General features: G+C 38.2%; 1 protein-coding gene across 4 annotated transcripts in view; it reads left to right on the top strand.

Moving 5' to 3' along the window:
• SSH2 (slingshot protein phosphatase 2) overlaps window positions 1–14,259 on the top strand; it is a 250,320-nt gene that overhangs the window by 214,656 nt on the left and 21,405 nt on the right. For all 4 annotated transcript variants that reach the window (XM_058560180.1, XM_058560182.1, XM_058560183.1 and 1 more), the window contains 4 exons: window positions 121–214; window positions 332–460; window positions 9,588–9,634; window positions 13,781–13,927. In XM_058560180.1, coding sequence (XP_058416163.1) covers window positions 121–214; window positions 332–460; window positions 9,588–9,634; window positions 13,781–13,927 — 417 coding nt within the window. The remainder of the gene's footprint in view (window positions 1–120; window positions 215–331; window positions 461–9,587; window positions 9,635–13,780; window positions 13,928–14,259) is intronic.

Here is a 14,259-nt window from a genome sequence, read left to right on the forward strand (position 1 = left end):
GATGTGCAACTATGATGTACAACTATCTACTGGGGCTTTGGGGGAAAAAAATAAATAAATAAAATTTTTTTAAAAAAGGAGAGTTTAAAAAAAAAAAAATCACCATTTCTCTCTTCTCAGACCAACTGAACGTGAGCGAACAGAAAGGCTAATTAAAACCAAATTAAGGGAAATTATGATGCAGAAGGATTTGGAGAATATTACATCCAAAGAGGTAAGGGACCTTAAGTCTTCATTGTTCCAAGGCTAGCTGGGGGGCTAGAAATGGTGAGTGATTGAAAGTATAGAGGGACTTTACAGAGATTAGTACAATATGTCATCTTTGTTACAGATACGAACGGAGTTGGAAATGCAAATGGTGTGCAACTTGCGAGAATTCAAGGAATTTATAGATAATGAAATGATAGTGATCCTTGGTCAGATGGATAGTCCTACGCAGATATTTGAGCACGTGTTCTTGGTAAGTCTTAGGGCCACATGAAGTGGTGTGCTGAAGCCAGTCCATACCAACTCATGGGGGGCAGTTGTTAAATTTTATTATATTTAAATAAAATGTAACTTACATTAAAAACAAAAGTTTAATAAATAGTCAAACTTCATCACTTCCTGATTATTTTACTATTATCTGTGCTCTTAAGATCATTCACATCTATTGTATAGTGGAAATGTTATATAATGGTGTGCTTCTGCTCATCTCTTCCCAATTCATCATTCAGAGATATCAAGCTGGTGGATTAAAATGGACTATGGTGGGAAACTTTGTTCCAAGGAAATTGGCAAATGCTACAAATCAGGCCTTTTTTCCCCATCGGTTGTTAAATATCTCATCTGTTCTTCATAATAGTCAAAGTTAAAAACAGGCCAGTCCACAATACTTTTATACAGTGTATCCAAATAGAATGATCCTTTGAGGTCAGTATTTCAGATCTGCCAAATGTGTCTAAGGTCTGATATGTCTGAGCAGAGCAGGTGGGAACCACTTATAACTGAGAGGCTATTGGACTTTTAAACATTTGGAACCTTGTAGCTACATTTTGAGTCCCCCGAATACTTTTGTGATTACCAAAAATTCAGTGACTTAAAATTGTTCTTCATGGTTCCTAAACATTCAGTGACCTGTTAATTAGCCCCAGGAGACCTCTCTGACAGATGGATTAGGAAAGCTAAAATCCTAAAACCCATTTTCCTCCCAAGTGTTAAAGAGTTCTAGTTTTCATCTGTACATGGTAGTGGGAACAAAGTTGACAAGGATAATTAAAATCAGTGGGAAACACCAAAACCTCGTTTTGGTTTTCACTTCCCACACACTTTGATCAGAAATGCTAACAAGGAACTAAATTGATTGGTTTGAATTTCACTTCCTTTCTCTGGTAAGGACATTTGTGAAGTGTGAAATGATTAGCAGCTGAGAAACAGGAGAGAAGAGGAATAAATGCACTGGAACTGACTAAACTGGATCACCTCACCCTGAATATTCCAGAGTTTATTTCACCAGGCAATCAGCCTTTGTGCCATTAAAGGCTTGTGCCCTGAATTAACTTCTTGACACTCTAGAGTATGTGTGTTTGTAGAGTGATTCATAGTGGTATATAGCTATGAAATTACTCACGAAAAGCTGTGAGCTGGAAGGAAATATTTTTTTCATTACTTTAATTTTGACCAATGCGTGTTGCCATTTCTGGATGGATGTAGATCATACTGCAGAGTTGTCAATGACTTTTCCATTTGTAAACCACCTGGCTTTGTTGTGTTTTGTGTATACTTCCATGAGGGTTCAAGTATTCTCTGTTCTTGTGTTGTTGGAAAGAATTTTTGTAATAGCTGTAGAAAACTTATGAGTCACTCATTCAAATGGACCCTGCCCCCAACAGTCTCCATGTAACATGACTAATTCTTATGAAGGGCAAGTGCCTGTAGCCAAAAATAGCTCGTGTTAGAAAGTAACCAAAGCTGTAAACTGGAAAGTCACTTTCCCATTGAGCTTGGATTTTAATACCTAAAAGGATGTAGACACAATGAATATCAAATACAGTCAATATCTGACTGGTCAGCCTGCTTAATTTCAGGCATGCTTCCCTGTGTCTCTGATGCCACCCTCTCAAAAACTACCTTCTCCTTACCCTCTCCTCAATGGTTATTTATAAACAAATTTTAATAGTACTCTAAGCAGAAAGAACAAGCCTGTTCTCCCCATATTACAGTCCGTAATCAACTACAAATGCATTTGAGCATTTGTACCAATAGATTCATCCTATTATTTCATAATTACTGGCATATTCTTCTATTTTGGTTTTTTTTCTCATTTCAAAAATAATTTAGGGCCGGCCCCATGGCTTGGCGGTTAAGTGCACGCGCTCCGCTGCTGGCGGCCCTGATTCGGATCCCGGGCGCGCACCAACGCATCACTTCTCTGGCCATGCTGAGGCCGAGTCCCACATACAGCAACTAGAAGGATGTGCAACTATGATGTACAACTGTCTACTGGGGCTTTGGGGAAAAAAAAAGGAGGAGGATTGGCAATAGATGCTAGCTCAGAGCCGGTCTTCCTCAGCAAAAAAAGAGGAGGATTAGCACGGATGTTAGCTCAGGGCTGATCTTCCTCACAAAAAAAAAATAATAATGATAATAATTTATATTCATTGTAGAAAACTTAGTTTTAGAAGAAAATAATTAACATTTAATCATCACCAAGAAAGATAAGCACTATTATCTTTTGTTATATAATATTGCCTTCCAGTCTTTTTTACTTTTTAAGAATGTATCTACGCACATATTTTTGAAAAAAGGAAAATTTATTCAGCTTCAGATATAATTCTATTTTCTAGAGAATGGACGTGTTCTTTCCATTGTGAATATTTTTCTTATTCAGAAAAAACTTTGAAACTGGAGAATCCTGAAATTTAACTCTTGTCCAACAAAATAAGTGCAAGAACAGGTTGTCTAAACATCTTATTGTACTTCTTCCTTGATGACTTCCTCCCTTTGTTTGCACCACCATATCCTGTGTCCAAATCCCTATCTCTTCTCCAGTGAGTCTGTGCTCTGCTGGCTTTCCCACCAGTTGACACGGAAAAAGATGTCTTATCTAAGCTACAAGTGGTGGTGTTAATTTTCTGTAAAATCATTTCATCTTGTACGTAGCTGCCATGCCTGGAGCACAAGCAGATTGTGTGAAGGGAGGCAGCAGAATTCCCCCCTCCCTTTGGGAGAATGCTCAGCTCTGCAATGCACTGCACAGAGATGTTTATTTGGAAAGGTATCCAGCTGGTATGGAGAAGAACAGTGTAGAGCATAGTTTAAAGAAAATCTGCAACAAGAAGAGAGGATCGATTGGTTAGAAGCCAGGGTATTTCCAGAAAAAGAAGTTCTTCCACACCCTTAAGAGTGTACCACTTCTCTGGGAATCCTTTACCCAACCAAATCTCAATATCAACAGCTCTCTTGGAGGCCATCTGATTTGGCTGTGTAGAAGCTAGATATGAACAGAGACCCTTTGCAGAAAGGCAAGCAGCTTTCTTAGTTAAGGGAAACACAGGAATATTGGACACAACCAATAATTTTATTCATGAATAAAAAAGTAGTCAAATTTTAGTGCTGATTGCTATCTTTTTTAAGATTTGACATTATAAGTCCTTTTAGAGTAGTGTTTCATTGTCAAAGAAAAATTAAGACTCCAATTAGTGGTTACTTTTACTGTAGGTACAGAGAAGTGGAGGATATGTGAATAGATGAGATAGTAATCAAATGGGTTATTTTAATCATATTCATGATTTTTGTCCCTCAACTGGAGATGTGTAGCGCAAACTCAGAAGAAGTTAGTAGAGGTCTTGTGCCTGATTGCCACAGTAACGTGGCTCACAGCATTGAGGCTATAGGTATGGTATGATGAAGAAGATATGAACAGGGATACCAGTCCTTGGAGATTATGTCAAGTTGTATTGATTTTAGCAGAACCCCTAGTACAGTCCTTCCTATTTGCCATAAATGTGCTCTCCTCTTCTATTTTGCTTGAAACATTTGGACTCCAACAAGGCTGTTTCCTGAGGATAACTTTTGAAAAGAAATCAGTCACTTGGATCTTTGGCCAGGGTGCAGTGTAGGGAAACCAGAGTGCAAGATGGAAATAAACTTACTTAAAAATGTATTTTAGTCCCAAGATTTCATTTTACACTTCAGTAAAATTAGAATATGCTTTGCATAATTACATAGAACATAGTGAAAACCTCCATGGAATTATGTGACTGTAAGCCTGAGAAGCATGGGAAAAAAAAAAAGATCGAGTCTGTGGAGGGCCCCAGGGGACTAATATGCCTGGCATTTGTATTGAGGGCAGAAAAATAATTACACCACGTTGACTCCAGTTCTTTCTTTCAGGTTGGACCTGAAGCAGCCCTAACCACAGCCCAAGTCACTTTATATGGGCTTCACTGAGTCAGTAGTCAATGCATTTAGTTTATTTTGTTTCTGGATATGTATCATTTCAGATTGTCAGACTGAATTTTCTGTGGACAGGTAGTTGAAAATCATAGACTTTTCCCATCACGTCAGGGTTATTTCCAACTAGATGGACAGAGTTCCGCAGAGGATTTAGATTTCTAAATTAAGAAATGAGGTGGTCACATTTCCCTGGCTCCAGTTTAGCCACTCAACCCTTATTGGCTTCTGTCCCCTTGAAGTCCTTTGTAGTTCTTGCCTTTTTCTTTGGTGTGGGAGCTAGTTTTCTAAGGTTGAGCACAGAGCCTTCAGAACCTCCCATGTTTTTTGAAAGCAAGTCGGCTGAGCCCTGGTCTGTAGAAAAGATCAGTTGTCCATCGCTTATTGACCTTTTCCTAAATGGAACTTCAACACAATACCCTTGAGATCTCCCAGTTCAACGGCCAAATTACAGATCACTTGTAATACCGTGATGGTGCTTGCGTAACACTTAACAATTTTCAAAGTGCTTCATTTACTTATCTCACTTGATCATTCATTCAGCAAACGTTTGTTGATCCTCTTTAGTGTGCCAAGCATGAGGCTAGATATTTCTGCGGTCTGACCTAGTTCCATAAAAAGAGAGTGATTAACTATATCAGATAGATACTCATAGAAGGCCAATGGAATAAGGATACAAAGGTGACCCCTGCATTAGACAATTAGAAGAAGTCATTGGTAACAGCAACAAGAGTGATGAGGGCAGGAGCCACAGTGTTATGGGTTGAGACTTGGGAAATGAGGAATTAGAGAAAGTAAGTAGATTATATTTCTGTGAATCCTGTCTATGAAGGGAAGAGAAAAAGGACGATGTCTAGAGGAGGATTCAGGATGGAGAGAGGGTTTTTCCATTTTAATATGGGAGAAACTGTTGTTTTGTTTGTTTGTTTGTTTGTTTTTGGCTTATAAACTACAGAAATTTATTTCTTACAGTTCTGAAGGCTAGAAGTCTGAGATCAGGGTGCCTGCATGGTCGGGTGAGGGCCCTCTTATGGGTCACAGACTTCCCTTTGTATTCTCACATGGCAGGAAGGATTGGGAGAAACGTTATGTTTGTAAGTCGAGGGGAAGGTACCCATAGATATCTATAAAACTAGGGTGGGAAGAATGTTCCATTTTACAGATAAAGAAAGTGAAGACAGAGAGGTTAAGTAGTTTGCCCAATACCCCACAGTAGGAAGGGGAGTTGGGGCTTGAACCCAAGTCTTCTAATGCTCAATTCCATTTAATTCATAATTCTGAAATAGGTAAATTCTTATTTTTAAATGTTTGCCTTTTCAAAAGATGGGAACAGATAGCTCAAAGATAGAAAATGGACCTGAAACATTAAAAAGTTGTTCACTTTTACTCTTAAGAGAAATGCAAATTGAAATTATACTGAGATAACATTTCATACCTATCAGATTGGCAAAAATTCAAAAGCTTAACCACACATTTTGTTGGCAAGGCTGTGGCGAAAGTGGCACTCTCCTACATTGCTGGTGGAAATGCAGAATTGTTTCAGCCTCTACAGAGGGGAATTTAGCAATGTCTAACAAAACTATGCATTTACCCTTGACCCGCAGCAATCTTGCTTCCACAGATAGGAATAATCATTCATAGGAAGCTAGTTGAATAAATTATTATATCACTACCCAATGAAGTACTATGCAGATGTAAGAAAGAACAAGGAAGATCTCTATGAACTGTGATATGGAATGGTTTTGAAGATATGTTGTAAAGTGAAGAAAGCAAGGAACAAAAAAAGTATATGTAGTATACCACTGTTGTGTAAGAAGTGATTATAAATGTATATCTGCTTATATTTTTTTTGAAATAGAACATAGGTACAACAAGCCAGAAACTAATGAAAATGATTACCTATGGGCATTGAAGAGATAGGGGTGAGAATGAGACTTCGAATTTACTTTTTAGTAAACTTTTGACTTTCAACCTTGTAAAAGTTTTGCATATTCAAAAAAATCAAATGGAAAAAGCGCACCCTAAAATTGAATACAAACAGGATAAACGAACCCAAATGTATATTAAGTTGATAACCTCACAAAAAGAAATTAATTCAAATAACTTTTAAGCATAATACTCTTTATTGCACTCCTTAATGAAATATAATAAGGAAGAAAAGAATTGCAAAGAAAATTTGAACTTAATAGGTATATTATTGGTTGTGGTATTGGTGTAATAATGTTGAAATTATTTTGTAAGTGGAGCAAGTGAGTTGTTGGGAACCAAGGTTCTCACTGTGGAGTAGGGAGATATAAATAATGAGGGAGGGACAAGAAAGAAAGGAAGAACCTTGTGTGTTGAATTGGAATTTGGAGGTACCAGAGTAAACACAATATTTCTTTAGAAATATTTCCTAGGGCCGGCCCCGTAGCTTAGCGGTTAAGTTCGCGTGCTCCGCTGCTGGCGGCCCGGGTTCGGATCCCGGGCGCACACCAACTCACCGCTTCGCCGGCCACGCTGAGGCCGTGTCCCACATACAGCAACTAGAAGGATGTGCAGCTATGACATACAACTATCTACTGGCGCTTTGGGGGGAAAATAAATAAATAAATAAAATCTTTAAAAAAAAAAAAAAGAAATATTTCCTAGATCTGTCCTCTAAAAAGTTTTAGAAGCAGTGACACCCAATATTTATGAGCGTACCTAATTGATGCCCAGATCTTGATTACAAAATATCATTCTTCACTAAAAGAAACCAGAGTTCCTTGGGGAAATGGCTGATTCCACTCACAAAGTGAATCTGAAACAACTTTTTGGACCAGAAAGCAAAGAAGTGCTGAAAGACTAATGGGATCATATCAAAAGGAGCCTGCTTGAAGAGATTCCCACTGGCCAAATTCGGTACAATTTGAGTGTCCAAAAAAAAAAAGATAGTAATGGATTATAATGTACTAAATACAAAAAGAATTCAAGAGTCCATAGTGACATTCAAATAAAGGGTGGGAGATTGATTAAGTGAAAGTCTCTTACAGAAGAATGCCAGCTAACATGCAAAAGGAATGATGGAACTGGAAAATCACCATTTTGTAACCTCCAGTGAAATTATTGATTTCGGCAAGATCAGCAATTGATGCTGAAACATAGTGAAACAGGATATTCGCGTGGCTTCAAAGATTACTAATACCTAGAGATAACTAACTAATGGTAAAGGAACCTTTATAATAGAGGCATGTGGCAGACACAAAGGTACCTACCAAGAATTCAAACTCAGCCTGACAAATAATAGGACAAACTGAGATTATGTGCCTCATGATTTGATGCAGTAGGAAGTACATAACATCCCCCTTGTAATATTCTTGCCAAGAATGTTTGACTTGAATCTAATCATCAGGAAACCATCAGACAAATCCAGATTGTGGGGAGTTTTCCAAGATTACAGACCTGTAGTCTGCAAAAATGTCAGTATCGTGAAAGACAAAATAAAGGAGGGGGGTGGACTGTGCTAGGTTAAAGGAGATAGAGACATGGCAACTAAATGCAAAGTATGATCCTTGGTTGAGTAAATATAATGGACATTTTGAGGGCAATTTTGAAATTCAAATATGGATGATGTGTTCATTTATTATCATATTAATGTTATCTTTCTTAGTTTTAAACATGGAATTATATAGGAGAATATTCTTGTTCTTAAACAATACATGATTTAGTATTGAAGTGAAGTGTCATGATGTTCAAATTTCAGAAGGTTCACAGGAAAAAGTTTGATTTATATTGAAAGAAAGGGAAGGGGAGAGAGAGAGCAGATGTGGCAAAATATTAACAACTGACATATCTTCTGGATAATCTGCAGAACCCCACCTTTTTAAAATTTTGCATATCATGTTTCCCTAATTTGTTTGACAGAAGCTACTATTTCGCACTCTCCCCCTACGCACACACACTTTACACCCCCAACTCCTTAGATGCAACATAATACACTAGAAAGAGTGTGCATTTTGAAATTAAATCTAGGTTTAATTCATAATAATGCCACTTTGTTCATTCAACAAATGTTTATTGAATACCTGCCAGGTGCCAGGGACTGTGCAGGGGTTTCTATGTGGAACAAGAGACCTGGTTCCTGCCCTCAAGAACCGTCTATTATAGTAGAGGAAAAAGGTAGTAAATAAACACATAAGTAAATATACAAATAAAAATTGTGATACATGCTATTGAAAAAAGTCAGAGTACAGGAGTCTCCCCTTATCCATGAGGGATACATTCCAAGACCCCAGTGGAGGCCTGAAACCACAGATAGTACTGAACCCTATCTATACTATGTTTCTTTCTATATATACATATTTGAGGTGTGGCAGCAAAACGAGCAATTTCTTTTTCCTTCACAATTTCATGGATAGAAGATTTGTTCTTAGTGTAGATCTTAGCAACCTCAGCATGCAATTTTTTTCTCACTAAGTTGAGAATTTTCCCCTTTTCACTTAAAGGAAGCACTTTACAGCTTCTCTTTGGCATATCCGAATTGCCAGCCTCACTAATCTTGCACTTTGGGGCCATTATTAAGTAAAATAAGGATTGCTTGAACACAAGCACTGCAATACCGCGCAGTTGATCTGATAACCGAGAGGGCTACTAACTAACGACAGGTAGCCTATACAGAGAGGATACACTGGACAAAGCGATGGTTTATGTGCCAGGCAAGACGGCACAAGATTTCATCACACTGCTCAGAACGGTGCACAATTTAAAACTTATGAATTGTTTATTTCTGGAATTTTCCATTTAATATTTTCAAACCACAGTTGACCACGGGTAGGTGAAACCGTGGATAAGGGGGGACTACTGTACTATAAACACAAATAACAGGCAACATTTAACTTAGATTAGAGGATGGTCACAGACACCTCTCCAGCGATGTGATCTTGAGCGAAAATTATTTGAATTCTATGAGGGTTTTTCTTATCTATAAAAATGAAGATAACTTTCTTACTCTATCATTTGTGAAAACTAAATGTGATGACATGTGAAGTACGTGGCACATGGAGAGGAAACTCCATAAATGTTACTGGCCTTCTTTTTAGAAACTCTGCTTCTTCCCTCACAGGTCTCCTTTTCAAGTATTGTATTTGGTTGATTTGCTAATACTCCCTAACCTTGTCTTTTTGTTTCCACAGGGCTCGGAATGGAATGCCTCTAATTTAGAGGATTTACAGAACCGAGGGTAAGTACACAGAGCAATTGCTGACAACCCCATGTGACAGATATCTCTGTTTTATCTTTATATTTTCCAGTCAGAGAGGTATCAGTAACCTTAAGCTTAAGAGTTGCTTCCAGTTTATTCTAATCAGGTGGAATCTAATAAAAATTAAAACAGCTTGTCTGCCACTGTTTCATCCCCCCACTTTCCAAGAAAGATCAGCTATTTCAGTGGAAAGGCTTTCAAAAACAAATGTGCAAGCCTTTTCGTGCTGTTTCAAACCAAATACAGTTATTTCTTCCTTTTTCTTAACTTTGGGGTTTTTTTAGAGCAGTTTAAGGTTCACAGCAAAATGGAGGGGAAGGTACAGAGATTTCCCATATACTCCTGCCCCTACACATTGGACAGCCTCCTCCATTATCAACATCCCCATCAGAGGGGTACATTTGTTACAGTCGATGAACCTACATTGACACGTTGTAATCACCCAAAGTCCATAGTTTACATTACAGTTCCCTCTTGGTGTTGTGCATTCTATGCCTTTGGACAATATATGACATGTATCCATCATTATGGTATCCTACAGAGTATTTTTACTGCCCTAAAAATCCTCTGTTCTCCACCCATGTATCTCCCCACCCCCAACCCCTGGCACCACTGATCTTTTTACTGTCTCCATGGTTTTGCCTTTGGTTCCTATTTTTATGTAAGAGTACACAGAACTGCATATGTTGGGTTCACAGAGCTGTTCATTCAACATGTATCAAGCATCTTCTGTGGGCCAAGCATAATACTAGGTGCTAGGGATCCAAAGATAAATAAGACTCAGTCCCTCTCCTTTTATAGTAAGGTGCTTGAAGACTAAGTAGGTTATAAATGTAAAATGGACAAGCTTCTGAAATTGAACAAGAAGACCTACCTTGTATTAAGAAATGTGCCCCTAAGCAGCATAGTTATTGAGTTGAGACCACAGTGAACATTCAGCAAGCAAAAAAGCTGCCATTCTTCCCTTTTTACTTCTTAGCTAATGCCTAAATTTTTCATTGAACTTGGCCTTGGGAGGTGAAATCATTCCCATAAGAGAAGAGAAAATCATGTCTAGAAATTGGCCATACTGATTCTTCATTGTGGGCAGAGATAAGACCTACTGAGACTCAGAGGTAGTGATGGCTGCCTGGCTGGTTGCTGGCTGCCTGTTTTCTCAGCTACAAGTCAGCCTTCTGGTTATCTTTAACATGATTAGATGCATACTCCCTACGTTTCCCCCAGAAGGAAGGTATGTCAGAATTGCTAAAATGAACTTGGATCAGGACTTAAGCCAAATGATTACACGAAGAGTTCCAGCAGGGGAAATCTGGTTACTTAATTTAAGATATGAAAATAAATAGAAGTTGGAAAATATAAATAGATAAGGATTGAATCTACAGTTCTTGAAAGCAGAGACTGTACCTTAGTTTTGTGTAAAACATATATCTGCCTAGCTCAGAGCTTAATACCAAGAAGGGTGCTCAGTAAATGTGAAGGAATGATAGAAAAATTGACAGACTTTGACTTGCGGGAAACTAACAACCTCGATACAGTGTTTAATATGAAATCTGAGATTTGATATAGCAGTGCTTGCCAAATGCGTTGGAATCACATCATGCATACATACACTTTGACCTTTGACTTAGAACCTCAGCTGGAGGTGAGAGCTGTTCATCTCATTTACTACTCATATGGCTAAATTATAGAACACAGATAGATGTATCTGTCTTTTTAAAAAATAGTATGGTTGGATGCTCAGACGTCTTTGTAAATCTTGTTTTTTATTTTAGAGTTGTTTTTTTTTTTGTGTGTGTGTGTGTGTGTGTGTGTGTGTGTGAGGAAGATCAGCCCTGAGCTAACATCCATGCTAATCCTCCTCTTTTTGCTGAGGAGGACCGGCTCTGAGCTAACATCTATTGTCAATCCTCCTCCTTTTTTTTTCCCCAAAGCCCCAGTAGACAGCTGTATGTCATAGTTGCACATCCTTCTAGTTGCTGTATGTGGGACGCGGCCTCAGCATGGCCGGACAAGTGGTGCGTCGGTGCGCACCTGGGATCCAAACCCGGGCCGCTAGTAGCAGAGCGCGCACACTTAACTGCTAAGCCACAGGGCCGGCCCAAAATCTTGTTCTTTAAATTCACTCGTTCTTAAACTTTAGTGGATAAAGAATTACAGTTCAGGGATCTGTACACAAAACATGTGTACTGCTCTCTCTGAATGATTTAAGGGATTTTCAAGTGCAATTTTGACAATAAGGCCATTTTCACCAATCTACTGACTTTAGAAACCCAAGTAAAGTGCTACTCCATATAGAGATAGCAGAGAAATTTCAAGGAGTGCCAATTCCAATTGGTAGTGGCTGCCTAGAGTTCTGTAATGAAAAGGGCTGGGAAGCCCTGTCCTGCCATAATCCATTATTGAAGTATGGGATTGGAGGAGAGAGGTTGTTCGTTTTTATTTTAAATAAAATAAGAGAAGTATGGTTGCCTTTTCTTTCTCACAGTTTTATTGAGATAAAATTCACATACAGTTCAACCATTTAAAATGTATACTTCAGTGTTTTTTAGTATATTCACAGAGTTGTACAACAATCAAGTTAGAACATCTTTTCAACCCCCCGAAAAAACCTGGACCCTTCAGCAGTCACTCCCATTTCCCTTCTTCCCCCAGCCCCTAGAAACTACTAATCATCTGTCTGTCTCTATAGATTTGCCTATTCTGGACATTTCATTTAAATGGAATCATACAATATGTGGTCTTTTAAGATGGTTTCTTTCACTTAACTTTGTATTTTCAAGGTTTGTCAGTGTTGTAGCATGTGTTAGTACTTCATTTTTTATTGGCAAATAATATTCCATTGTATGGATATATCACGTTTTATTTATCCATTTGTCAATTGATGGACATTTAGGTTATTTTCACTTTTTGGCTATTATAAATACTGCTGTGACCATTCATGTACAAATTTTTGGGTGGACTTATGCTTTCATTTCTCTTGGGTTTATACCTGGGAGAGAAATTGCTGGGTCATATGGTAACTCTATGTTTAACCTTTTGGGGAACTGCTTGACTGTTTTCCACAGTTGCATGTGCTTGCTTTTTAAATTAAAAAGAAAAAATCCTTTCTAGTAATGGACTTTGATGCTAAGTTAAAACGGATTCAAATCATGTCCCAGAAAAATTACCTTAACCACAGAATTGGTTAGCTATGGCTCTTCCTTTCTGTAGTCATGTCTCTGTCTTCAGAGATTGGGTTTGTAGAACCCCGCATGTGATTCTGAGAAGGAAGCAGCTTCTGCAGAGAGAAATGAGTGAGTCTGTGTTGTGTTGTTGGAGTAAACTCCTGTGATGTCTAAGTCCACACAGCACTGAGAAAAGGTAACCCTTTGGCAAATTAAGCCCAAGCATTTATTAAGATTGCTCAGTGAGAGAGAGAGCAGAAGAACTTTTTGATACAGAAACCCTTTTCTGCAACCATCTCACTGTGGGAGAACTCTCAGACACATCTGCTGCCATAGCAGCCAGGAATGCAGCCTAGAGAGTTAAGAGAGTTTTAAGTCCAACTTTCCTCTGACCCTCCCAGCCCTGGCCTCATTTGCCTTCCATGTAGTTTAGAGAGAGTAATAGAGCAAAATCCGACAATCTGGCATTTAGAAAGATAGGAGGAAATTTTTCCCTTTTCTGTTTTTTTTAATTTTCTTGAGGTACATGTTTGAGAGTCTGATTTAATACAATTGACTTCCAAAGAATATATTATGTTGCTGGTAATTTTAGTGACTGAAGAGAAATTGTTAGATCATGGGCCTTAGATTGCTTCTTTACAGTAAAATACAAGGCATATTTTCAAAAGACTATCAAAGATGAGATTGTGTAACTATATGTACACTGAAAGTGGAATTTAGATGTTGAACTTGGTAGACAGCTTTTCTCTCAATAACTCCCTGTTGCCCAGGTATGCCCAGGACCCTGTTATGTAGTTTCTGGGCTAAATAAGTATAGCCTCTTAGTTGTTTAGCTTTCTTTAATATTTTAATATTTAATTTCAGCCTAGGGAGTAAACAAGTTTTAAATAAGAAAAACGGTGCTGAGAATTGGATTTAGCCTGAGTAGTAGAGCCTGTATTTTCCCTTGGTTTCCTCACAGGGTGCGGTATATCTTGAATGTCACTCGAGAGATAGATAACTTCTTCCCAGGAGTCTTTGAGTATCATAACATCCGGGTATATGATGAAGAGGCAACGGATCTCCTGGCCTACTGGAATGACACTTACAAATTCATCTCTAAAGCAAAGTGAGTAATGGTCCCTCACACATATTCTGACCCCACTGTTCCTTGTGCACCACACATGGCTGGGGCCTAAAAGCTGTAGATAACTTACTGATGGTACTCAGGAAAAAGGAAGTAAAGAAAAAATGGATACTGAGATTTCTTAATCCTAGGGAAAAGATGACTAGTGACTTAATACTTTGCCTTTAAGTAGATAAAGCCACTGGAAGAAGATGACCTCATGTTGGCTATTTCCATTGAGCACAAAATTAGAGAAAATAAGCTGCAGCAAAATAAATAGAAATGAGAGAAGGAGGAAATTCTGAATGAAATGCTTCAATTGCCAGTGAGGACAT

The sequence above is a fragment of the Diceros bicornis genome, chromosome 18, assembly GCF_020826845.1.
Source record: "Diceros bicornis minor isolate mBicDic1 chromosome 18, mDicBic1.mat.cur, whole genome shotgun sequence".
In the NCBI taxonomy this organism is placed as follows: Eukaryota; Metazoa; Chordata; class Mammalia; order Perissodactyla; family Rhinocerotidae; genus Diceros; species Diceros bicornis.